Source organism: Heloderma suspectum, chromosome 4, assembly GCF_057233095.1.
Source record: "Heloderma suspectum isolate Gila_16-S chromosome 4, 16-S_ref, whole genome shotgun sequence".
Lineage (NCBI taxonomy): Eukaryota > Metazoa > Chordata > Lepidosauria > Squamata > Helodermatidae > Heloderma > Heloderma suspectum.
In genome coordinates, this window is record NC_139461.1 from 46,217,312 (window position 1) to 46,244,932 (window position 27,621).

The 27,621-nt window shown below is 44.8% G+C and overlaps 1 protein-coding gene across 1 annotated transcript in view; it reads right to left on the bottom strand.

Annotated features, from left to right (window-relative positions):
* NECAB1 (N-terminal EF-hand calcium binding protein 1) overlaps positions 1–26,860 on the bottom strand; it is an 89,340-nt gene extending 62,480 nt beyond the window's left edge. The window contains exons 1-3 of the mRNA XM_084849153.1: positions 26,339–26,860; positions 23,140–23,164; positions 10,289–10,397 (exon numbers count right to left, since the gene is read on the bottom strand). Coding sequence (XP_084705279.1) covers positions 10,289–10,397; positions 23,140–23,164; positions 26,339–26,467 — 263 coding nt within the window. The 5' untranslated portion in view covers positions 26,468–26,860. The remainder of the gene's footprint in view (positions 1–10,288; positions 10,398–23,139; positions 23,165–26,338) is intronic.
* Positions 26,861–27,621: the final 761 nt, after the last annotated feature.

Here is a 27,621-nt window from a genome sequence, read left to right on the forward strand (position 1 = left end):
CAGGAGAGGTTACTTAACCTCCTTTACTTAAGTGTCTCTTGAGCAGCAATTTCCTGGAAGCAGGTAGAGCTAGGCTGGCCAGATGTGAAAAAAGGACAGGGCTCCTGAGCTCTTCATAGTTGTGTAGAACAGATGTGGGCAGAAGGTAGATCTTCAGATGTTTGGGGCTTCAACTCCCAGAAGCCCCTGCCAGCATGGCCAATGGTCAGGCATCTTGAAGACAAAAAGAGCCGGGCCAAAAATACCAACATATTTTAGCTTAAAAGAGCTTATTGCAAATAACTAAGACAGGAGAGGCATTTCAACCTTTTAGAATGGGGAGAAACTGCACAAAACCCAGGAAAAGCACCAGACAATCAGTGATGAAATAGAAATGCCAAATGTTTAATAATAAATCATTAAAAAATAAAATCTAAATGAGTAAAAAACAGTAATTGTATTAAAATGAAGACACAAACACAAGCAAGTTCACAGTGAATTCTGGATAACTGGCATAAAAATGGTTGTCAAGATGACTAGGGCCCAATCTACATGGAAACAGTTTCAGAAGTGTTTTCTGGTTATATACGGATTTCATGAAATGTGCTTTGGTCCATCAGTGGCACATGAAGCAAGAAAAGCAGAGTATACACTATCTAAATCCCCACTTTCACAGGTCAAACAGCACTTGAAGCTGCCATACTTTGGGGTTGGGTGGGAGGAGTCCATGAGTAGAACTCAACCACGTAGGTGCTGCTCAGCAAATGAGAGAGGCTTGCTCCCCGCCCCTTTCCATGCTCCTCTGCTCAGGGAAGTTTAATGGAAGAGATGAATTACATCCCATAGTTTACCCCACACCTCTCCCCTCACATCCACCAGGACTGTGAAGCAGCAATATTGAATCCCTGCTCTCTGCCTGAGTTACAGCCCCAGTACAATTCAATTCTGATTATCACGCTAATGCGACATTGCACAATTGTGTTATTACAGGACTGTGAAGTAGTAAAGTAAAACTAACAGGAACGGCCAGCAGCCAAATAGCGCTACTGCATAATAGTGCTAAGTAGGAAGAGAAGCCTGTGCCCAAAGCAGCTACTGCCAGTTGGGGGGGGGGGAAGGAATGAAGGGGGAGGAATGGGGGGGGGAAAGGGACAGCCCCACCCCTTGATCAGGTCACAGCTAGGTTACAGACACAGCCCTAGCCACACCCAGTATGCAGGATTTAATTTGGGGGAACAGGGCTCACTTCAGCGGAACTGTGTGAAAGCTGCGTTTAAGGAAAAAAGATGCTCTAAAAGGACTTTGCAAAAATGCACCTGTTTGAGAGAGAATGGTTGCTGTGCAGTGGAGACAATGTCATGTATCTTGAACAACCCTGTTGTGTTTTCACTCCACACTAAATCACCTGTGTAGATTGGGCCCTGGATGGTATCCAAAGAAAAAACACTGAATTAAAGCCCTATCACTTGGGCTACAGGGTTATTTGAGTAATCAACAGGTGTGAGCCTGTATTTGTGAAGGATCTGCCAGGACCAGCCCCAACCTCCCTGTGAAGTAGGACCACTCAGGACCTAATCCTGGCTCTCCTTCCAAAAATAGAACTGGCCAAACCCAGCCTTCCAGTCCCCCAAAATACCCAGCAACCACCCTCCTAAGCCAAGAGGCACTGAAATTAGCACTGTGGTTGTGCAGAGAAATCACACCAACTAAAGGCTGGATAAAGGTTTATTAAGATAAAAATAAAGGAGTAGAGGGAAAGGGAAGAATGGAAATAGCAAGTTACACAAAAGGGTACAACGCCAAGTCACTTAACTGAATACAGAGAGCTTCATGAACACATACCCAAGCCAAAATACTAAAACTACCTGGCCTATCCTTACATACCTAACTATGGATTTCCCAGATAGCAACCAGCCATCTGCAGGTCCAGAGCCACCAGGACAAAGGAAAACAGCATGCCTCTCCCTCAGCCTGCTTTTAAAGCCCAGCCCTGCCAATCCAGGGCAGATTTTCCTTTAGCCAATCACTGGCTCAGCCCCTGGCCCTGGGTGGGCTGCCCTTGCCTCCAAGAGGGTGGAGCTCCCCACCGACCCCAGCTGTTAGACTTCCCCATTCACAGGGACTGTGCCTGGCCTTGAGCGAAGGGCTGAGGAGCCTCTAGATAACAAACAAATCTAGGAGGTTACATCCAACGTGACAGCCTGACTTAATCTTATGGTAGAAAACAGGCTGTCATTCTTGACAGTATTATTCTGTGTCAAAAGTATGCTTAAAGTTTTTGCTTATCAATGAATGAGCAAAAAACATTGCCTAAGGTATACACATCAAAAAGCTTGATATACAGATGTCTAGAAAAAATTATAGATCTAGATTTAATTGGCAAATTTTGCGTGAGCAGTTATCTTCTCAAAGGTATGATTCAAAATTGATACTATCTAGCCTGATCATATCAGAATTGATTGTATCTAGGTGTATGTGTGTGTTCTAATTTTTGTATGTTCCAATTTTTAAGAAAAGATTAATAACAATAAGATAATTGGGAAAGCACTCCTGTGGCCCCAAGACAGTGTTTGAGGGGCCACAGGATAGTTTGGATGCCTGGATCTGAAGTCAGAGACAGCGCTCTGACCTCAGACCCAGGAGTCCAAGCTCTCCTCCCAGCCAGCGTGGAGCGAACCGTGCTGGCTGCCTCTCCAAGGTCACAAAAGCAACCTCAGAGAGGAGAGAAAGGGGGCAGTTCTGTGGGCAGGGAGGGGAAGGGACTGGGGAAGCAGGGATACAAGCTATCCCCAGCCCTCCCCAGACTCCTTCCCTCCCCCTCTGCAGAGCCCTAGCGAGACAGGCAAAAACGCCTGTCTAGCAAAAATGCAGAGCAGGAGAAGTGTGGAGGCAAAGATCACCTTTGCGCTCCTCCCACTCTGCATAGGATGCCCATCAGCTTCCAAGTTCAGAGGCTGACAGGCATCTGGATAAGATTGTGCCCTAAGACTGCAAACCCTTATTTATGGGACAGTGGATAATACTAGCTATGACATAATTTCTACACAAAAAGGTACAAATAGGTGCTGATTTTAGAATGAGGCAGCTTCTTATTAGAAGCTCACCAGGCATGTGTACCTGTCAGCTGAATAGCCTATTCAAAACTGAATGGGAACTTGGTACTTAGAATGAGATCTCTCCTTTTTAAGCTATTAGGACTCAAAGAAGAGCAACAAGAAATATTTTTGCTTTATTTTATGAAAGTCATATTGTGATGTGATATTACAAGTATATTTCTAACCAAAATATTTTTCCCTTGCTAATTCTTGTTAGTACAGAACCAAAACTGAATCCACCTAAAACCATTTTTGGTGCATGCTTTGTTTGAAGTGTATGGATCAGCTATGGGTAGTTAACAGGCAGCCACAGGCCTCCTAAATACTGGAACTATAGTTCAAAAACACTCAGCAAAGGCCAAATCTGTAACAGATGGCCATCCTAGAGTTACGTTACATTAGTTATGCTATCATGGGTACAGTTCAGTTGTTTCTGTGACATTCACTCAGGCACATTCCAGTCAGCACTCAGGTGTCAATTTCTCTGCCAGCTGGGAAAAGAATAGAGATTTCTCCAATAACAGTATTATTACAAGCTCCCTGCTTCCCCAAGGATGAGTAGTCCTTTAGTGGGTGTAGTTTTCTTTAGATGAAAGACCATACTGGAGACTTACATCATATTTGTAATCTCTGTTCATTGACTAATATTGAGACTCAGCAGAGCTTAATGGAAGCAAATTCTCCTAAATCAGGTTGCACAATTGTTGATCCTGCACTATGTTCCCAAAGGACAACTGCTTCAGCCAACTCCATCTAAAAAAATGTCACAGCTCTCCATCTGAACTCTCTCCCTGCAATCTGCTCACTCTGCAGTTCAAATTACAGCCACTTCTAGCTGCCACTCTGGCCATCCCCCAAACTCTGATGGCTATAACATTCCAAAGGCTAGAGAGAAATTCCAGGCCATTTAGGACCATTCAGCCTAATGGTCTGAATGGTCCCATTTGCCCTTTGGTCAAATCCCTGATCACCTGTCATGCAACGCTTTGAGCAAAACAATAGTGATAGGCCTACTCATGCCAATCAAGACAGCCAAATCACAGCATCATATTGCCTGAGTCTTGGGAAAATGCAGTATCCTCACAACAGAGGGAAGAAATCTGGATCCCGTATAACTAATGAGCAGCAAACTGTGCCTATTGTGTACTGTGAACTGGTTCAGAAAGGCCCTAATGTATTACCTCTAAAACTAGCTGAAAGGCCATCATACAGATACCAGGGACCTCTTACAGCTACATGCATGCCTAAGGCCACACTGCCCATTATGTCAAAGGCACATCTCATCCTTTATACACATGCTCAGTGTTTTCAATGAACACATGTGGGGAGGTTTTGACTGTTCAACAGGCAAGGGTGGCCATGTGTCCTACTTGTAGAGTGCTCTATGGGCTATTTGAAGAGCTGTCAGAGGACAGTCCTCTCTCTGAAGGGCTGTCCAGTCTAGATCTAGCTCAAAGCTAAATCGCAATAAAAAGGGAGAGCAGGAGTGTTAAAGTTACCATTTGCAAGGGAACCCTTACATCATTCAGTTAGCACTTGGACAGCAGACTGAGCAGGCACACAGGTCACCTGGGGCAGGATCCAACAGTGCCATACCACTGGCGGCCAGCACCACTGCTTTCGGTGTATGCATGCGTGGCCCCTACCGCGAATAGCAGTGATGCAGTGTTCTGGGGACAAGCCCCCAAGCACCCGCGTTTGTTTCTGGAAGGCGCTGTGACAGAGCTTTCTCCCAGGTTACCTCTCTGTACCCTAAGGCTCCTGCCACCCACCTTAACCCTTCTTCTTCTTAACCCACTCCCAAGGCTTTCCTTAAACGGAATAAGGTGCTTACGCAAATGAGCAAGCGGGTGTATCTTTGTGCCTATGATGGAGTGTGGTTGGGATCCAGTAAGTTCCCTGTCAGACTAGGCTCAGGCAAGGGGTTAACATAAACAAGGGTGGTGGGGGGACAGTTCTGTTTACAGGCTTCTCCTTATCACAACAAGAACAGACTGCCTCACATTCCCTGCTAAGTTGGTTACATTTGTATCAGTTCCTAACCTTTCCCTGAACTAGGGATGTTAGACAATTCCGCCATGGATCCCAGGGAGGCCGAATTCCAGTGAATTCGCCCCCCCGGAATCCGTGATGGAATGGAGCAACCCACTCCACCACCCCACGAAAGCCCCGCAAAATGGAGCCTACCTGGCTGTGGCTCCGGCGGTGGCGGCAGCTCCGGCGGCAGATGAAGCGGCGGTGGCAGCAGCGGTGGTGGCTCTGGCTGCTGCGGCCGCAAATGGCGGCCATCATAGCAGCCTCCATTTGCGTCCCTATGCTGGCCCGTGATAGGCTACGTATATTTTTATGTAGCCTATCACGGCTAAAGCAGGGATGCAAATGGCATCCCCTACGCCATTTGCGTCGGCAGCAGCCCGGCAGCAGCTGGAGGCCCCGCTGCGGGTTGGTCTGGCTGGCGGCTCCATGGACTGGCCGCAGAGCTGAGCCGGCCGGGCAGGATTCCGGGAGGGAGGAACGGATCGCCTCCCCCCACCTGCAGATCCCAGCGGAGCCAGGTAAGCAGGGTTTCGTACACCCCTACCCTGAACTCCTACCGCTCCCTCTCCTCCAAACCTCCCTCCTGTTTTCCCCTCTGGCCCAGCCTTTCCTCAAACAGTTTTTTTCCCTGTTCCTTCCCAACATTCCAGGGGCTGTGATTGGTTGACCCAGGAAAGGGCAGACTCCAACCCTGTCTGTCACAGGTTCAACCTGCCCCTTCCAGAAACCTGCATTTCTGGTCATCTGGGGGCTTGCTCCCAATATTGCTACATCACTGCCGCCAGCGGTAGGGGCTGCTGTGACCCTTTGTCGCAGTCTTCCCCACTGTGGTGAGTTCCATTGTATTTCTAGTTAAATTATAGTCATTCTTTCCAAAATTTGCATCTCTGCATATAAATAAGGCTATATGCAAATTGTATGGAAATCTGAAGTCTTCTCTTGTCCTCTGTTTTGGCAATGTATACCTGGCCACGCTGAAAGCAGGCTATGCCCCAGTCTATTTGCATTCATGTAGTGCATTCTGTACACATTCACACTATGTGTACAGAGCCTTCATTTGAATCCTGATCATGGGGGAATTGAATTCTAGTGATGTGAAGAAAGCCCCCACCGCATGTATACAGCTGCACCCACGGCTTCTCTCTATAAGCTTTCTAATGAACATGTATAGGTTGGAGTAGAACCTAAGTTGCCCACTTATGCTTCATCAAAAAAGAGAAAATACATCACCCCCAGGGAGGGCATAGATATGGATATACTAATTAATGTATACAGAGATGAACATTTAGAAAAAATAACTATAATTTAAATAATTTAAATAATAAAAAAGGATGTTGTAGAGTTGGAAAAAGGACAGAAAAGGGCAACTACAGTGATCAAGAGGCTAGAGCAACTCCCCTATGAGGGCAGGTTACAACAGCTGGGATTGTTTAGCTTGGAAAAAAGGCAAGTAAAGGGAGACATGATAGAGGTGTACAAAAGTATGCCAAGTGTGGAAAAAGTGGTTAGGGAGACATTTTTCTCCCTCTTGCATAATACTAGAACCCAGGGTCATGCCATGAAACTGATTGGTGGGAGATTTATCTGGGGACAGATAAATGGAAGGACTTCTTCACACAGCGCATAGTTAAACTATGGAATTCGGTATCACAAGACATAGTGATGGCTACCTATTTGGATAGTTTTAAAAGATTAGACAAATTCCTGTAGGAGAAAACTATCAATAGCTACTAGTCCTGATGGCTAGGTGCTACCTTCAGTATCATAGGCAATATGCCTATATATACCTGTTGCTGGAGAACATGGGCGGGAGAGCGCTGTTGCACTCGTGTCCTGCTCGTGGGTGTCCGGTGGGCAGCTGGTTGGCCACTGTGTGAACAGAATGCTGGACTAGATGGACCCTTGGTCTGATCCAGCAGGGCTCTTCTTATGTTCTTATGTACAATTGCAATACATCTCACCATAGTGGGGAAGACTGTGACCAGGTGACCAATGCGCCTGCTCAGTCTGCTATCCACGTGTGCTAAATGTGCACTGCCAATTTCAAGGCCCCTGCTGCTCTCCCTTCTGATGGTTCTTTATATTTAAACTGGACTTGGCCTGGACAGTCTTTTTCCAATAGAAGATGCTTTCAAATAGAGGACTGTCCTCTGTATAGTAGGGCACATGGCCACCCTAGTCTGCTACCATAATGCCACAACACCAGCACCCCCTCCGCCCATCCACATTCACTGAATGCACAGAGAACAACTGTAAAGGGGCAGCACAAGCATTAAGCAGATGAAGACAGGGCCTGTTCTGCAGATCTCTGAACCAGGCCACCATCTGCCTGGATAAGCAGTCCTGCTGTTTTGCTTGGATCAAAAACAACACCCACCTCTTTCACAAAGGAGAGCCACAGCTGGTGCTCATCAGCGCAATCAACATAGCTTGATCAAGGTAGCTGCAGGCTTGATGTGGGGCCAGCTTACACCAGCTGAGTCCCACGTCTCTTATTGTAATTTCAAATCACCGGAAAGCGGCATGTTTGCTCCTCGTAGGAAAAGCATGAGGCCAATTTTCTGACTTCTTTTAAAGCACCTTCTTTTAAAGCCTTTAACACTGGAATCCTATGCATGTTTAGACAGAAAGAAGTCCTACAGCTCCCAGCATCCCCCAGCCAACATGGGAGTTGTAGGACTTTGTTTCACCTAAACATGCATAGGATTGTACCCTAACTGGGTTAAACATTAAAAATGCTTGCTGAGGAGCTATTTTGCCAGCCGTTTCCTCCTGACTGAAGTCCACAATTAACTTACATAGCAGCTCTAAATATTAAGTATCTGTTTTAACTTGCCACTGACAGCATTCTCGCCCGAACGTTAGCCTGAGCTTGGGTTTCTCCTCCCACCTGCCCTGGGCAGTTGCATGAACTGCAGACACTCCAGCAGAAATAACACAGTAGGTATCACTTTCCACATTAACTGCATCACTGTGTCAGAATGCCTGTTGACTTTCGCTTGACACATGCCTGTTAATGGCAGAGGAGCCCTGCCAGAAGAAAAGTAGCAACCCTACTTGGATCCAGAAAGAAGATAGGAAATACTTCCTATTATTAATGTCACCTGACACATCCCTGATACAGCCCAGTCCTATGCATGTTCACTCAGAAGCAAGCCCCGCTGAGTTTAGTGAGACTTACTCCCAAGTAAAAGTATGGAATTGCAACTTTAACAAAGTGCTTTGCAATCTTTGCAGTGTCCCAGTGAGGCAGGGGGTGAGACGTTACCCTCACGTCTTGCTTGTGGGCTTCTGATAGGTATCTCATTGGCCATGGTGGGAAATAGGATGCGGGACAAGATGTGGTCTGATCCAACCTGGCTCTTCTTATGGCACAGGATGAATGTGGGGGAGCTGGCATACTCTAAGGATAAGGATATCTTTTTGGTTAGGAGTGCAAAGCCTCAGGCCTGCAGGCCAAATCCAGCCTGCCTGAGGCCCTAATCCAGCCTTCTGGGGTACCCCAGATGGCCCCACCCCCTTTCCCCAAACAACCAAACATTTGGTGGTTTCCTGGATTTTGTGCAGGTTTTTTCCATTAAAAAAAAAGTTGAAATGCCTCTCCTAAGGAATAGATGCTGGCAGTAAGAGCATTAAACTAAAATCGTCTGGTAATTTTTGTATTTTGGCCCGATCACTGTTGCCTCTGGTCCCATCCACCAGTGAAATGTGACCACCAGGCCCCTGAGACCATCATCACCTCAAGAGGCAGGCTGGTGAGGAGAACTGCTGGAATAGAAAAAAGGACACTTCAAGAGGAAGGGATTCCTTGGGAGCAAGGCCTGTAACAAACTGCAGCTGAGCCCTCGGTGGGACACAAGACGCTCTGGCAATATAATCCTGCAGTATCAATCTAGCCATTGCTAGAAACAATGTATTCTACCAGCTCTAGTGCTTTGTATCTCGGACCTTGCTCCATGATTGAACCTTTGTGCTACTGATCTTGGAATCCTGCTTTACTTTGCTTCTTAGACTGTGTACCTATGTTTTGAGCTTGGATGGTGTTCAGAACTCAACCTCTTGCATGGTAAAACAGTGTCTTTGCCCATTGCCTGTTTATTGACTTGCTTTTGGGTTGTCCTTTAGTTTACCTTAATGCTGAGCCTGCTCCAGCTATAGCAGGACACTGTTTTAGGAGTTCTCTTGCATTGTGAGAGCTACAGCCCTGGTCAGCATCCACCATGGAGCTCGTCAAAGGAAACTATTTTCCCATTCCTATCAAACTCCTTAGAAAGTGAGCATGTTATAGCTTTTGACTCTTCCTGTTCCTCTCTTATCTGAAAATTCACTGTTCACAGTGATTGTTTTGCATGTAATGACTAACAATGGGTTATTTAACCCATACTTAGCCATTATTTAACCCATAGTTAGGTGTGGCCACATGGCAGCAAGCTAATGCACTATCTCCCATGCATTTGTCACTTCCACTTTTCAGTCAACAACCCGGGAACACTCCATTCCTGGGTTATCATGATGTCCAAACCTGTAACTCTGGATTGTTTAGGGGTTAAACAACTCAGAGTTAACCCAACAATAAACCATAAGTGATTTCTGGGTTAACTCTGGGTTGTTTAGCCCCTAAACAACCCAGAGTTCCTGGGCTTGGCTGTCATAACAATCCAGAAAAGGGGTGTTCCTGGGTTGTGATTGAAAGCAGAAGCAACAAGCTGTTGCTCAGCCCCAACAATTCCTGGGTTTAATCCCATAAATTGTTATGTGTGAACTGGGTCAGGATCTTGAGAGTCAGCTAAAACATGTTCTCCAGTAACAAACAAACCATAGTCAAAGACATAGAACATATAGCCTCAAAAGCAGACACAAATGTGGAGGACAATGAACTGTTCTCAGGAAAAATGGGAGAGGATACAGAATGGTTCATTCACAACATATGAGAAAGTCAGAATCTGGGAGTTATTCATAGATGGATTCATTGTACCATATTTATTTCAATAACATCTTTGCTCAGAAACACTTAATACAGGTAGTGATTACTAAACAGACTGGGTTAGATCCATGGTATTTCATAAGTTATTTATAAAACCAAATTTTACCATATAAATTCGTATTACAAAACCACATTGCTTTCCAAAATGCTGACCATTATGTCTTTGAATGACTTTTTAAAAAATGTTACCCACTCTGTGTTGTGTGTATCAATTGTGTGGAAGAGGTCATGCAGCTCTTCTCTGCTCAGGATTCCATCAGCAAAGTAAGCTTTGAATTCATCAAAGGACAATTTTCCATCATCTGAAATCAAAGAAGCAAAAGGAAAATTGGTTGCACATATGATTGCTTTCTCCCTTTAATCTAGTTGATTTTCTTTTTTTCTTTTTTAAGCAGCATGTGTCAAGGGCTTCCCAATGTTTAAATATCTACATAAAACAGAAATCTCATCATTTTTTAAAAAGATAAACTATCGAGTACATGCAGTTAATCACATCTGATTTTTATCACCAAGTAACCAACGCAGTTCCATGGGGTTTTCTTGGCAAGAATACTGGAGTGGGTTGCCATTTCCTTCTCCAGTGGACCACATTTTGTCAGAACTCTCTGCCATGACCTGTCTGTCTTGGGTGGCCCTGCGCTAAAGCCTTTGATTGTGTGGATCACAACAAACTGGCAAATTCTGAAAGAGATGGGGGTACCAGACCACCTTACCTGTCTCCTGAGAAACCTGTACGAGGGTCAAGAAGCAACAGTAAGAACCAGACATGGAACAACCGATTGGTTCCAAATTGGGAAAGGAGTACAACAAGGCTGCATATTGTTGCCCTGCTTATTTAACTTATATGCAGAGTACATCATGAGAAACGCTGGGTTAGATGAATCACAGGTTAAGATTAATTAAGATTGCCGGGAGAATTATCAACAACCTGAGATACGCAGATGATACCACCCTAATGGCAGAAAGCAAAGAGGATCTAAAGAGCCTCTTGTTGAGTGTGAGAGTGCAAAAGCTGGTTTGAAACTCAACATTCAAAAAACTAAGATCATGGCATCTGGCGCCATCATTTCCTGGCATATGGAAGGGGAAGAAATGGAAGCAGTGACAGATTTTATTTTCTTGGGCTCCAAGATCACCGCAGACGGTGACTGTAGCCATGAAATTAAAAGACGCTTGCTCCTGGGGAGGAAAGCTATGGCAAACCTAGACAGCATAGTAAGAAGCAGAAGATATCACCTTGCCAAGAAAGGTCCGTCTAATCAAAGCTATGGTTTTCCCAGTAGTAACTTATGGCTGTGAGAGCTGGACTATAAGGAAGGCTGAGCGCCGAAGAATTGATGCTTTCGAACTGTGGTGCTGGAGAAGACTCTTACGTGTCCCCTGGACTGCAAGGAGATCAAACCAGTCCATCCTAAAGGAAACCAACCCTGAGTGCTCATTGGAAAGACAGATACTGAAGCTCAAATATTTTGGCCACCTAATGCGAAAACTCTCTGGAAAAGACCCTGATGCTGGGAAAGACTGAAGGCAAAAGGAGAAGGGGACAGCAGAGGATGAGATGGCTAGATAGCATCACTGATGCAATGAATATGGACTTGAGCACACTCCGGGAGAGAGCGCAGGACAGGAAGGCCTGGCGTGCTATGGTCCATGGGGTCACGAAGAGTCGGACACAAGTGAACAACAACCAATGCAGTAGCTTATGGAATCAAGAACCAAGCAAACAACGTGGGGGATCTCAGTTGCATCAGGGTCAAATAATCAGGAGTTTAGGAGGCCCAAGAGTGGAGACAAGATGTGGAGGGTTAGGCAGCAACAGATAATAGTTGCCTCATAACGAGCTCACTGAGGATACATGCTGTTCATCACAATCTGTGAAGCCATTTTGGCCAGTCACACCCTGATGGAATCCTTGGTTTACTACCGGTGGCATGGTGCTTAATTCTTTAGTGCAGACACTCACCATAACAGTCCTTATAGCCACAACCCCCAAAATAGTCAACAACCCAGGAATGCCCCATTCCTGGGTTGTTACTGTGACATCTGAACCCAGGAACTCTGAATTGTTTAGGGGTTAAACAACTCAGAGTTAACCCAACAATAAACAGTAGGCAATTGTCGGGTTAACTCTGGGTTGTTTAACCCCTAAACAATCCAGAGTTCCTGGGTTCAGATGACAAAATAACAAACCAGGAAAGGGGTATTCCTGGGTTGAGTGAAAGTGGAAGCAACAAGCTGCTGCTCTGCCCTGAAAAAAGGCAGCTGTGTTGATCCACATGAACAAACCAATTCTAGCAGTTTTCATCTTCACCAGGAGCAGATCTGGTCCGATGCGTCTTAATTGCCCAGCCAAGGCCAAGCCACCACAAAATACTTTGCATTACCACAGGGTATACTGTTGCTGGGATCGTCAGTTTGCCCCCAGATACTGTGAGGTTCTAAGTAAAACTGAGAGGGAACAGGGAAGTCTGAGCATGTGGCAGGTGACATCATCATCCCTGCTAATCACAAGGGCTCACCAATTGAACCCTGTGAGTTCTGGTTCCACTACCCCACTGCTTACTACCTCCCACATGCACTCCTCACTGAACCCATCCCTTCAGTCCCAGCAGGTCACTATTGTACATTTTCATGCCTCACATTCATTAGATTTATCACCTGACCTGACTCCTCCTGTTGGCTAGACCTTTCTTGCCTTGATATAGCCTCATGTCTTCTATCCTTCCTTTTGCTGTTCTGGAGTAGCAGCACCATATGATAATCTTCATATTTTCATATTGTATATATTTCATATTATATATATAAATATAATTTTGTGTGTGCTCGCGCACGCGTGCCAATTGCTATAGCAGAGGCAATATATCATGAGACTGCCTTCCCTAACCTGGTGTCCTTCAGGTGTTTTGGATTTCAACTCCCATGCACCCCAGCTAGCTCCCTATGGTCAAGAATGCTGGGAGATGTAGTCTGAAACATCTGGAGAGTACCAGGTTGGGAAAAGCTGTCATGAGGGAAGTGGGTTACATACTTTTCATGAAGGCCCATGATTGGATGCTGGCACTCCAGGACTAGTGATGAGTCTTTGTGAAATGTTTTGGCCCAGACTCCATACCTGTTAACTTCTGTCCCTCTTCAAGGGCTGCTCTTTCCATGGCTGCTTCCTCATGGTTGGAAGTGATAGTAACATTTGAATCATGGGATCACATTTGACTGCTGGATCATACAGGAAGCTTGAACGTCCGTGTTGCTAATGCCAGGTGTGTGAATTTCTCTCATAATGACTGCTGCTGATCCCACATGATTACCCATTTGAACGGGATCCAACTACAAGGAAGCAGCGACCGTACCTATAACATGAGGGGTGATGAACCACACACACTAAAACAGGAGTGGGCAACTTATGGCATTCTAGATGATTTAGCTTACAATTCCCATCATCCTTCAGCACTGGCAATGCTGACTAGTGTGGACTACTCCTAGGTCAAACCATCTGGAGGACCACAAGTTGCTTACTCCTGCATTAAAGGTTGTGGTAGGACAGCAAAAACTCCTCTCATCTGTTACTACAGAAAAAGTCCAGCTATTTACAATAGTACCTTGCTTTTTTAAAAAGATGACTTTGTGGGCAGAGATGGGATAGTGAGGGCTAACTTTGTTCTCAGTTTCTCTGGAGTGCCCCATCCTTCTTGTCAGCCAGCACTACCTCCAGACAGCATCCTGACCCCCATTTATTGAGATGCAGTCACAATATAATCTCTTTAGCTTTTAAACAACAATAGATCCCAAACAGTGAAAAATCAAGTTTTCTTTCTGTACCCTCCAAAGCTTGCCTGTAGCAATACCAAACATGAAGAGGCAGAAAATTATGTGCATTGTAATACAGCTAAGGCATCAAAAGCCATGAGAAACTATACTACACACATTGGCACAATAATCTGCTTGAGATGTTTTGCTCCCCCCATTTTTTTTGGCAGAGCCATCTTAAACATCAAATTCATAATCTAAACGTGTCTTTCATTTGGCAAAACACTGAGAACACTGAGCTAAGAACAAAATTGCCTTAACAGTTTCTTTGGATGTAGTTTGACTTATTCTCTGGGTGACAAGTTTACTTAACTCTTATTTCCTCCAACCTTTTGTGCATTAAAAAAAAAAGCTCTGTCATGAGTTTCTCACACAAGGAGAATGGAAATATAACATTCAGCTTCTCTTTGGGACATTAGTATTCACAAGGCCAAATTTCAAAGAATATGGGCTTCTTCACAGGACCTTTTACCCTGCTATTGAGATTGCTCGCTTATGGAAGTTTGTTGGCCCTTCAGATGATGTTGTGAACCTCCAGAGCCTCCTGCCCTAAATGACTTTTATTCCATTTTTAAATAGATTGGAGATAATGAGGTATCAAATTACCCTGCTTGTGTTCTGCTTGAGTTCCCTCCATGAAAAAGGAAAAGTTTCACGAAGAGGAGTGAGATCAATGAAATATATGGAAGACTCAGATACAGGGGAGAAAGAGGGGGAAAGGGGAGGGGGAAAGGAAGTGAGTGTAACAGGAGTCAATTGTGTTCCTTCATTTAAAATGGAAGCCGAAAGCCCTGTTTTAAATGCGAGATTTTAGGCTGGTGTAGAGATGCTCTATATTTTGGCTTTCATGTTACAGAATTAATTCATAATATCAGTAGTGATGGTGCCAAAATTCAGAATTGGGGTCTTTCAGAAACAAAGTCCCCATGTTTAGAAAATTAGCCATTATATGCTGAGCACCAGTCCCAGTTTGTAAATGCTTGTCTCATTATGCATCATTACTGGAGACCCTAACAAATGGATTTCCCAGTGCCTTCTGGTTCAATCCATTAACCAGAGAAGCATTGGGAACTCTTTTTTCCAAGCTCCCTGATTGCAATAGATGCTTCATAAGCACACTCAGGGCTTGAAGATAAGGCCTCTGCCACCTGTGACCCCTCCATCACGAAGGTGAGTCTAGGAAAGGTCCCTGACAAGGAAGACTGGTAGGCGTTCTTGCTTAGTCATTCCAGATGTCATCAGAAAACTCTCAGAGAGATCCTGAGCTTTCTCCAAGAGTACTGAAGAAAGCTTGGAAGAACTGAAGCAATTATGAGGCAAGGTAGAGGGAACTCATGCCTCGCTAATTATTGTAGAAGTGTTAGTATCAAGTGATAAATGTACCACTGGATATGCTTTCCTACATGAAAGTAGACTTGTCAATAGCTGTGGCAACTAAAAATTAGTTCTAGGAGACTGGGTAGAGACACTATGAATGACCTTAAAGTGGCTATTCTTGAACAAGGAATTTCAAAGACAGATACCAACGTGAAATTGCTGAAGTACAATTCATTAAGAAGTTCACGTCTATTTGCTGTGGTTTGAATAAAGACTAAAAAAAAAACTTTTTTCACAATAGGCTCACCATTGCAATGATGTCTGTGTTATCACCCAACAACATTTAGTGAATGGCAACGGTTAAGGTAGTAATCACTGTTTGTACTTTCCGGCGTTTCAATTTTGCATTTCAAAATGTTAATCAGCTCACCATTCCAATGACTGTGTTAATGCCATGGCAACTGCTAAGGTAATTATCACTATCTGTACTTTTTTGCTTTCAGTTCCCTCCGACAACAGTATTTACATCTCTCCCCCATGCCCCCACTCCCCCGACCAACCCTCCATGTGTATATAGATCAGCCCATTTGAGGTTGACATTTCATGCATCTGATGAAGGGGGACAGTATCCACGAAAGCTTATGCAAGAATAAATAAATGTGTTAGTCTTTAAGGTGCCACAAGACTCCCTGCTGTTTTTACAACAACTTTCTTTCAGGCTAGAAATGACCACAAATTACTAATACATCCCACATAGTTATACTACAGAATGCCATGGCACTCTATTTTGTATCCATGTCATTGAACATCTACATTGGGGTGGGTAACATACGGCCCCCGCCACCCCCAATGCAGCCCCTGCTGCTTGCTGTCATCCCTAAACAGTAAGAAAAAAATTGGCAGTTCGCCGCTTAAATTTCAGCAGCAAACTGCCATGGGGTTTACTAAGGACACATTTAGCTTGTTTTCAAGCTACATGTGCCCTCGGTAAGCCTCCATAGCCACTACGGAGGCTTATTAAGGACAAATGTATCTTGAAAGCAAGCTACATTTGTCCTCAGTAAGCCCTGTAGCAGTTAAACTGCTTATTTTTAAAAATAAAATTGCCCTTGATGTGTGTGTGTTCGCGCGCGCGCAGGGGGGTATGCCTATGGGAGGGTCTGGGTAAAAATTGGCTCCCACACTGCCTGAAGTTGCCCACCCCTGATCTATGTGAAACTGCTGAGTACGGTCATTGTAGAATTTGGGTATGAGTTGTCACTGGGGGCCGATCTACATTGTGCCTGCCATCGCAACGAAGTCAGGGTCCTGTCGGGTTAAACACACTCGCATTAAAATGTGATTATCCACACTCACCCACTTTTCCCATTGGGGTTCTTGATCGAATGCATGAGCTCGGTTCACACTCGAGAGCTGTGTTGTTTTCCTGCTCTTAAAGACAGCGGTTCTCATTGGAGGAGCAGAAACTCTCTCTGTTTCTGCTGATTCCCCACCCACTGCCCCTCTCTTCCTCTATCCTTGTGTGTGTGTGTAGGGATGGTGCGAGCATCCTGTTGGGGCTTGAAGCCCGGTGACAGCTTGTCCCTTGCTGCCGCTGCTGTAGCAGGTGAGGGTGGAGGGAAGGAGGAGGCACCTATCCTCTTCTCCTCACTCCCCACCTGCTGGAGGCCAGGGCGAGAGGCTGGGGGGTGTCTGCCAATGCTCTTTTCTCCACACCAGCCCTTTGCAGCCAGCATGAGGAAGAAGGGCAGCGGCGACAGCACCCAGCACTCGCGTTTTGTGGGGACTGCTAGCTTCTTTGAAGCTTCGAAGAAGACCGTGAGATGTCATTGCATAGGTTCCTCAGCACTCAAAGCTTTATCACCAGCAAGGAAATGGCTGGAGGTGCCTGCTCTTGGATGGTCTAGGAAGCTCAGCAGAGTCAGCCCTGGTCAGAATTTTGGATGGGAGACTGCAAGGGAATCAGGCTTCCTGCACTGAACAGGGGGTCGTTACCTCCTTTCAAATGACGCTAACTTTTACCTCCTTCTATCCCCTGCTTTGGCTTTTTTTTTTAAATTAAGGATCACAACTGAGTGCCTGTACACACCCTTCCCCCCATTCTAGCTTAACTGGCGCGGTAATGTTTTCACGTGGCCCCAATCCTGGGCACTCACTTACTCGGGAGTAAGCCACATTGAACTCAATGGAACTTACTACTGAGTAGACATAAGATCACCCTGTAAGTTTGCAAGCCTCGAGTAAGCCCCATTGAGCCTCATAGGGTGCTCTGGAACAAAAGAGGACATTGTTTCTGAGCTTGGTGGGGTGGGGGATCAGAGGTGTCTCCCTTCACTGCAGGGACTGCAGTGAGAAATGACTGAGAAATGCAGAGGCAGGAGATGCTCAGGTCGGGAGAGTGGGGGGCTGCTTGTGTCTTTGAAGACTGCCCAGTGAAGAAAGTTATGCTTGTGCGCAAGGAAATCAGGGTGGAGAAGGCCTAGTCTTTGAAGATTTGAAGATCTGAAAATTCGAAGTTAATGCCTTAATTTAAAAAATAAATAAATCACTTAGAGTGATCTTATGTCTACTCAGTAGTAAGTTCCATTGAGTTCAATGTGGCTTACTCCTGAGTAAGTGAGTGCCCAGGATTGGGGCCACGAGAAAACATTACAGCACCAGTTAAGCTAGAATGGGGGGAAGGGTGTGTACAGGCACTCAGTTGTGATCCTTAATTTTTTTTTTAAAGCCAAAGCAGGGGATAGAAGGAGGTAAAAGTTAGCGTCATTTGAAAGGAGATAACAACCCCCTGTTCAGTGCAGGAAGCCTGATTCCCTTGCAGTCTCCCATCCAAAATTCTGAGCAGGGCTGAACCAGCTGAGCTTCCCAGATCAGACAAGAGCTGGCACCTCTAGCCCTCTGCTGGTTGGTGATAGAACTCCCAGTGCTAAGGAACCTATGCTATCAGGGACTATGACCAGATATGGTAGCAAAGGTGGAAAATCAGAGCACATTAAGGGGAAATACTGGGATATCAGGGTATTGAAAGTGGGAGCAGAGAAGTGGGAAATTCCAGTCCCAATTTGAGGCAGGTCCTGCGTAGTGTGAAAGATGAGCCGTGAAACCTTATTGGAAGCAAAAGAAAGCATAAGTGTAGATAGGCCCTGGGATGCTGACAAGACCCAACTCTTTCTCCTTGTTATCAAATTCATGTTGAGCTATTGCTGGAGATCAATAATGAACTGGATGTGATCCAATAAACTAAAACTAATTCCAGACCAGATTGAGTTACTGTTGGTGGGTGGTTCATCTGACCTGGGATGTGGCATTCTGTCTGTGCTGGGTCGAATTGCTTTTCCATAAAGCAAGGGTGGGGGACTATTTTTCTGCTGAGGGCCATGATTCCTCAGGAATAGTATTTTGGGGGCTGCATGCCAGTGGTAGGTGGGGCCAGAACCGTTCCCCTCTCTCTCATGCGCACACACACACCATCATCTACACATACACACATACACAAGCCATTCACACATACACATCCAATCACAAGAATCTCTCCAATTGCCCCACACTCCCCAAAGAAAAAACGCAAGAACAAGCCTTGAAGGCTATACAGAAAATGCAGTAAGTTCAAAACACAGCAAATAGCTTACTGACCAGGATGAGGCATATGGAACACATCTTTCCCATTTTAAAGCAGTTACACTGAACCCTTGTCTATCCTCTTTTGTCCTCTTTATTTGTGATGTGTAACAGGCCCCCTAGCTCTTGGAGGAACAGCTGCTGGATATAAAATGTTATCACCCAGCCTTTTTGTTACTACTGTAACATCTCCAGTCCCACATACTGTTCATACGTAATGGTGGCAAATCATGGGTCAATTAACCCTCAATTTGCCAAGGCATATGTGGGCACGTTCTGCAGCCTTTTTGAATATTCAACCCCCAATTGGGCTGATTGAGGGTTGCTACATGAGGTCCAAACCCAGACATTATAGGTCAAGCATGGGTTAAACAACCCACAGTTAATCTAACTACTAACTGCAGGCTACAAGGGAATAGCAACCTCTCTGCCCCAACCCCGGTTGAACCAGGTACCCAAGTACCACAAGATGGTAGTGTCCTAAGATGCCTTTATCCAGTTTCTCCCAATAATCTCCAAAGTAGAAGATCCTCATGTCCTATTCTTCGATCTTTCCAAAAGTTCACTGTTTGCTGTGGGTGAATATAAAGATGAATGATTCATGAAAGAGAAACCTTTTCTGACATGACATTTTCTTCAACCAGAAAATCAATTAACCAAATCAATTCCCTTGGCAACATAGCTCTCAATAAATTATTTCACCCACCTACCTAATTTACCTTTTCTAATCTGTTTCATTAGTATTTTCTCAAATACTCATAGAAACCTTTTTTGACCAAATCTCTCCCTTCCCACCTCACAAATTTTGATAAATAAACTGTAAAATATGTATATATCGACATTGTATTTAACTTTGACAATCATTCACAAACAATGTGCTCAGCAAAATAGGATTACACTGGCTTTCCCAACAGGCTGCAATCTTAACACCCAGATCCCCAGATCCTAACTATATTATACTAAAAAAATCCCATTAAGACTAACAGATTTGATTACAGTGATGTGTTTAGGATCCAGGGTCTAAGTAACCTGGGTGTCGTTAACTGGGAAACAGATATTATAGCTTCGTTTTGTTTTTGCATTTTAAAAAGCCTGGTGTGTGTGTGTACGTGCGAGAGAGAGAGAGAGAGAGAGAGAACTTCAGGAATTAGCAATCCTCACCTGTCCCTTGATTTCCGACAACTTCTATAGATTACTTCATTACTCCAGCAACTTCTGCGATCACTCCCAGCTCAAAGTCCCAGTACTACTTGAATTTCCCTGCAGGTATCTTGGGGAGTGGTGGGGTAGTGGAGAAGCCAACTGTGGCTTACCTGGATTTTTCAAGGAGCCGGCTTTGCTCCGTGCAGGGCTCCACAAGCAAGTGTATCGCACCAGTAAACGTCGCCTCACAGAACATACTTCCAGGTTGAGGGTGGTGGTGGAGTGAACGTCATCTGACCAGCAGGGGCTGCTCAACCAATAAGAGAGGCTCCCCCCACTTCTCCTTTGAGAGTAAGAGAGGCTCCCCCACATTCAGGGGACAAGCCTAATTGACCACAACAGGAGTTACTTCTGGGTAGACACTAATTGGTTTGTGTTTGGAAACACAGGGGGCACAGGAACAATCTCTCCCCCCACCCTGCTTACTTCCTTAAATAAACAATCCTTTCCGGAACACAGTGTTCTAGCTGTCCTGCTGCGATCCATCGAAGCTTTGACATCAAGGCTCTCTAAATGCATTATTTCGATTTGTGGGGATCTCAGTGCGCATTTTGGGAACAAGCCTCATTGACCACAATGGGAGTTACTGCTGAGTAGACACACATATGTTTGTGCTGGGAAAGACAGGAAGGGAAACCAGCCCCCTTTCTAACCTGATGCTACTCGGGAATGAAGGTCTGAATTAGTTACTTCCGAAGGCCAGAAACCAAACAACGGAGAATCATAGCTTGGGGAAAGAGCTTTACACCCTTTAGAGAATTAGTATTTTAGAATCTGTTATTTCAATTCAGGGGGATCTCTGGTGTGCGCATTCAGGGGGACAAACCTCATTGACCACAATGGGAGCTACTTCTGAGTAGATACTAATTGCTTTGTGCTGGGAAACAGAGGGACAGGGAACACCCCTTGACCAGGGCCATGGTGAATGGCACATCCCAGGGCAGGGCTAGCATACCCAAGGTCAATGGGGGGGTGGGATTGGGGCACACAGCAACTATACCAGGAAGAACCCGACTGAAGGAAAAAAAACTGGACTTTAAGCAGTCTCAAGAAATGTGGTTTTTCCCTGATAAGCACCGGGTGGCTGCTGGATAGCCACAATGATGTCATATATCCCAATGACCTCCAAACGCAGCCAGCTCGGAATAAATCGGTCATGGAGACACCCCCTTGCACCTCTCCTCAAGCGTGTCCTGCTACAGTTTCACTCCCTACGACTTAACTCAGTGCTCATTTTTGTTCAGGACAAAGAGCTCATGAACACCCACTTCCTTATGTATCCTCTTCGGGCGGGGGTGATTTACATAATTATTAGCATTGTTAGCCTTAAATTATTTAACAGATAACATTAAATTAACATTATTTAGGATGCTGAGGCCAGGGCCAGCTCCAGGTTTGAGGGGTCCTGGGTAGGCCACCTCTCAGTGGTGGTGTGGCCCACCCTGGCAGAATCACCAAGTCTTTTTGCTGTGGGTGAATATAAAGATGGATGCTTCATGAAATAGAAATGGGGGGGGGGGGAGGGCAGGCATCCTACCAGAACACTGACAGGAGCTCTGAGCCCATGCAGCTGGAGTGGCTTAGGGTGGCTGGCTCTAGAGAAGGCAGTCCTCCATTGGAAGGACTCTCAGAGGACAGTCCTCTCTTTGAAGGTGTCCTCTATTTGTCCAGTTCACATAAGAACTATAAGAAGGGAGAGCAGCAGGGCCTTGAAGTTGTCCATCTCCAATTAGCACCTGGAGAGCCAACTGAGCAGGCACTTGGTCACAATCTGCATTTCTATTTAAATTATAGTCAATATTTCTAGGTTTGCATCTCTAGCATATCCACATTTTATGCAAATCTGTACCCTCTTTGGGGGGAATGTGTTTCTTCTCTCTCTTTTTTGGTGATGCTCAAGTGACCATCTGACAGGTGCTGACATTTCAGAAAGCCTCACTAAATCATTCTGAAAATCAGTTAAAGAAGCAGTAGGCAATGTGGTGCCCATGACCACCAATACATACCTGGACACCTTCCTGGCACCCACCAAGGTGCCCTATCCCTCCCACCTTTAAAAAACATTAACACTTTTTCTTATTGGCAGATAGGACTGCTGTGAAATAGGTTTCTGTTGGTGCCAAAAACTGTGAATTCAAAGCAGCTGTTTACATGTTGGGGCTCAGATCCCACCTTTTACTCAGTCTTTTGGTTACTTATTCTTTGCCATGCCTTCCGTAGCAGCTGTTTTGTGGTGGTGCCCAAGACAGTTTCTCAAATTGCCAGATGTGGGCCCGAAAGGGTTTCCCACCTCTGCATTAAAGAAAAGGAATCTTCATATTAGATTTGCCCAGAAGTGCCTGTGTTCAACTTTATCATCCCAATCTTAGGGTGCAATCCTAAGGCTGCTAGTCAGCGGGTAGACGGCCATAGGAAAGGTTGCTTCCCAGAGAACTGGCCTCCACCCCCTCCCGTGCCGCCTCATAGGCAGCACGGATCAGCCCCACATTCCACGCTCGTAAGAGCAGTGTGGAGCTGTGAAAATGGGACATTCCTGAGGGTGGGGAGGGCGGAAATGCCAGTATGACATATCCTATGTGTTGTCTGGCCGCCTCTTCCTGCACTCTGAGGCCCCGCAGCTAAACATCTAAATTGGCTGTCTAGCTGTGAAGGCAGGAGCGTGGAGGACATCCACTCCTCACCACTCCTCCTGCTCTGCACTGGATAGGTGGTCGCCCCCGGGGTTGGAGGCGACCGTCAATCCACATAGGATTGCTCCCTTATTCTGTCATCCTGATGACATACAAAAACTCTATATGTGTATAAAGGGGTTTTGGATTGAAATGATACATTGGTCCTGGAGAATAAGATCTGCCCAAGGTCCTATCCCATCCAGTCACCAGTGCCCCACAGATACATCGATTCAATCCAGACCACAGTGCACTACCATCACTGCTGCAGGAAGGTGGTTTCAGAGCAAACTGTTCCACACGTCACATTTGTGAAGCAGTTTCACAAGTGAGGAGGCATAAGGAGCAAGAAGTTGAAGTAAATGTCTCACAGGATCCCGTAACATTTTCTCTCTATGATTCTCTGAAAATAAAGACAAATCATTGGACTTACCATTTTTGTCTGCTCTTCTCAGTATCTAAAACGAAACAAATTAATGTTGATGAGAATTCACTTTTAGAACTCTCTCTATAAATATATATATACCTTCAATTGTGTAGGCAACCTGATGCCCTCCAGTTGTTTTGGACTATGACCCCCATGAACCCCAGCTAGGATGGCAAATGGCCAGGGGTTTGGGGAGTTGTAGTCCAAAACATTTGGAGGGCACCAGGTTGCTACCTACCCTGCAATATAGGTAATATTTTTGAGAAACCTTAGAACTTAGAGGTAACATGGTCCTAAATGCATCCATACAATGTGGGCCAGGACTGAGCCATCCTCAGTCATGCGCAAAGCCATGAATGAGTGGATCTCTTAAATCAAGGATGGGCAACTTGCGGCCCTCCACATGTTGTTGAACTGCAACTCCCTTCATGCCTTACCATTGGCTCTGCAGGCTCTGGCTAATGGGGGTTGCAGTCCTCCCACAACACCGGTAGGGCCACAAGTTGCCCACCTCTGTCGTAAATGTAGACATGGATCCCATGCCAGAGATCTCTGCTACTGTGGCATCTCTTTCCTACACTTTGCTGCCACAGTTGCACGAATTATTATCAGAAAGCTGCAGCTGCATTTGGATATACTCGGAGTCACATATTATATTCCTCATGTGCGTGCATCCCTGGGGATTGTTGGATCACAGCATGTAGAAACATTCTGGACTCTGCAAACTGGCCCTAATCACAGTTATATCTTTATTTGTTTTATCAAGAGTAGAAATGAATTTGCACACAAAATCTTTTCAGAATCTCATCTGACATTGAATTTTGCTGTTGGGTTTTCACTGGATAATCACTGAATATTTGAATATTTGTTGAATGTTCACCAAAAATGTGATACTTTGTACATACAGTCAATTATATTTACATATTTGATTTCAGTGTATTATATTTGAGAGTTAATACATAACAGTATTTAGCACATGACAGTATTTAATAACTGACATGCAATGGTATTTATTAGTGAACGTAATCTGACAGTTAACAACGTATAAGATGCCAAATCCAAAACAATCAAAAGGTGCCAAAAAAACATTTTAACTTGTAGGGGAAGTATTTGCATTGAAAATTCCAATATGAATGTTTCAAAGTTTACTTCTGAAACTTATATGGTAGAATTGGGAGTTTGGATGACTTTTAAGTATTTTTCAGCTCTAGCTTCATCTGATTTAAAGAACTTCAAATATGATTTACAACATTAGATAGAACTAATTAAAACATTAGGTAGAATAAATTCAAAACACATTTTGGAGTTCCAGTTTAAGAATCAGTTTGTGGATCATATTGTTCAAATAATTATAAAAAGTTTATAGCAGGAATTATGTAGGAAAGCTGCAAGTTTTATTTGTAGTGCACTAGGAACTTGTATCCTGAATTACAATTTTTGAAGTTCAATTCTATTACCGCCCTGAATCAAGAAAACAGGTTTTATCCCACTACAGGTGTTAATTGGCTTACCAATGCCAGGTTTTTGTAAGCATCCACACTGTTTGTGAAAGGTGTCTACATTTTTTTTTACATAAATTTAAGTTTTAATGTAATTGTCTATACATTTTGCATTTCATTCCCCTCTAACCTTTCTGCTCACTATTCCTCTCCATGTCCACCCATGTGTATATACACTGACCAGCCAAAGAATACACTTCTCATGCATTCATTTTAATGTGATTTAATACAAGTAATATAATATAATCCATCCTGCTATATAGTTCATCCTTATTATAATATAATCCACCCAAATACCAAATGATACATAAATACCCTTCCATTTCTCACTTTTCATGGTAATCTGTTAATATCAGATACAAGTTTGGATGTCTAGAAGAAAGTGACTGAATTATGAGTCTGAAAGTTAGGATTTCTGCCTATATATTTTAAAAATTCTAACATATGCTCAGACAAGGAAAACAGTATATTTTTTTAACCACATGCAAATGATAAAAAGACAATGCAGGTTACATTTTTACTTTGATTTCCCCTGTCCCCACATCCATTTGAGAAGCCAGCTTGCTTGTCTTTCTACTTACATGTGCAGAGTGAATATAATTAATTTTCTATGGAAGAAACAGTTCTTTCCTATTATAGTAACCAAAGCATCAGAAATAAAATAATTTTTTTTGAAGGAGCTTACATGGTTTATTTATTTTTACAAGTGCAATAAAATGCTACTTCCAAAACTGCCCTATCACACACTAAAAAGAGTAATAAACATAACCCAAAAGGAAATGATACATTATGGGTTTGCTGATATTGTTGTTGCTCTGATGCTCATCTAAGCTGTATCAGAGGTTTACTTCTACACTCAGGATAATACTACAGTGGTACTAGATTATTTAGAGTAACCTTAATTAGCAACTGGGCATCAAAATGCCTTTCTACATCCCATCCCCCCACCCAATCTCCCCCTGCCCCTGGAAGTATCCCACTGATCTCAGGTGAGTCCAAACCATATATGATGCATAGTATTCATGTGACTGGATCTCCCAGTGTTTTTTTATTATTATTATTATTATTATTATTATTAAATATGTTTTAAAAACTGGCACTGTTTTGATCTGAGCAGTACAGCTGGTGGACAGGTGTTTAACCATTTCGCCAGTGCCATTTAGCAATCTAACCCCCCTTACCTGGAAATTATGAGCACAGTGGGGAAAAGACAGTGGGGAAAAGACAGGTATATCATTTGTATTTAAGTACAGCATCTTTGATTTGTGCCTCGACTGGTTTCAGGCTAACCCAAATGGATCTTACCTTAGGGCTGAGTGGCCTCCATGTAAAATGCTTAGGTTCAGGATGTCACAGAATAATTTTACAAGGTGATCTCCTTAAGGTTCCAGGACTCTCACCTTTTTCAATATTTGCCTGACAGGCTAACATTCAACTGGTGCAACTTTCCCCTGCATGAAGACGCAGAGAGATGGGGAAAAGTAGTGTCACCTGTTGAATGTCTGCAGGCTGTGAAAGGCACAGGAGCCCTGCCCCAAACGAAGTGGCTACGCCACCCTTCTCCCCACCCCATCCAAACTTCCCCAGTGCAAAGGAACCCGCATCCGTCCACGCCCAGAAGATGCTGAAGCTGGAAAAGACGAACGCAAGAACAGGCGTCACCGGGAGGCACAGACATGTGGGGATGGCTCACCGGCCGCGCTTACATCGAGGAAGATGGAGAGCCCTTTGGTCATGGTCAGGGCTGAGCTGAAGGCTCCCGACGCATCGGGGGAGGAAGGAGACGCGGCCAGGCCAGCGTCACCACCGACGGTGCCGCCGCCGCCAGCATCCATGCCGGGCGGTTGCTTGTCGCCGTCTCGGTGCCGGTGCCGGGATGGGATCGGAAAGGCTGCTGCTCGCGGCGGCGGCGGCTCCTCCCTCTGTATGCCAGCTCTCCCCTGCTTCGCCTCTGGACGCGTCAGATTCGTGTCAACTGCAGGCGAAGCCCGGTCGCTTGGCCAGCACGGCGTCCCTTCTCCCGCTCTCCGCCCCGGGCTGGCCAAGGAGGGGCTTTGGAAACTGGCGAGCGCCGCTCAGCCAGTCGCGCTCTCGCTCTCTCTCTCTCTCTCTCTCTCTCTCACACACACACACACACCCCTTTTGTTGGCGTTTTCTCCTGTCTCCCGGCTGCCTTTTGGAAGAACGTGGCTTTTCTTGTTAAACAGCCTGTTCCTAGTTGGGGTCCAGACTCCCTTCTCTTTTCGCGCAAAGCCTAGTCCTGGAACTCGGTGGAGCAGTAAAGACTGTGTTTCTGAGCAGATGCAGAGTGGTTTTCCGTTGTCCCTCGAATGAGCACAGCCTGCCCCTCTCAACACAGGGCAACAAGCTAGTGGGGGCGGCCTCTTGGCAGATTTGTATATTGGCATTTCCTTCAAAATACACACACACACACACTGCTTTTTTAGCCGAGGTTATGAACCCACTGCATCTACTTCTGGTTTCCTGGCAGAACTGAGATCGGATCCCTACACAACACACTCCCCCCGCCCCTTTCTGTACTTTCGGTTCCTGAGAGTTTTTGTACACGAGGCTGCTAAGCGCCCATTTCTTTCTGTTTCCTTGCAGAAGTGAGATCCAGCTCTACACAAAGCGATTTTCCTTTCCTGCGTTTCTACTATATGACCTATAGGTGGTGCTGTGCTATAGAGGACAGCGCAAATGCACAAGTCGTTCTTTGGCTTTCGGAATTAATACCCCATTTTCCTGGCTCTAACCCCCCCCCCCCGGAAAAGTGTTCTTAAAAAACAGAAGTGAAACTGGAGTATCATGACATAGTCTAAAGAACCTGTAAACTACCCCGAGTAAGGAATCATGAGTGCACAATAATAAATACATAATCATAAATAAATAAAATTTATAAATAATTATTTATAAATAATAAATGTAAAACTTTTCTACACAAGGCTGTTAATCCGCTGTATCTACTTTGGGGTTCATTGCAGAATTG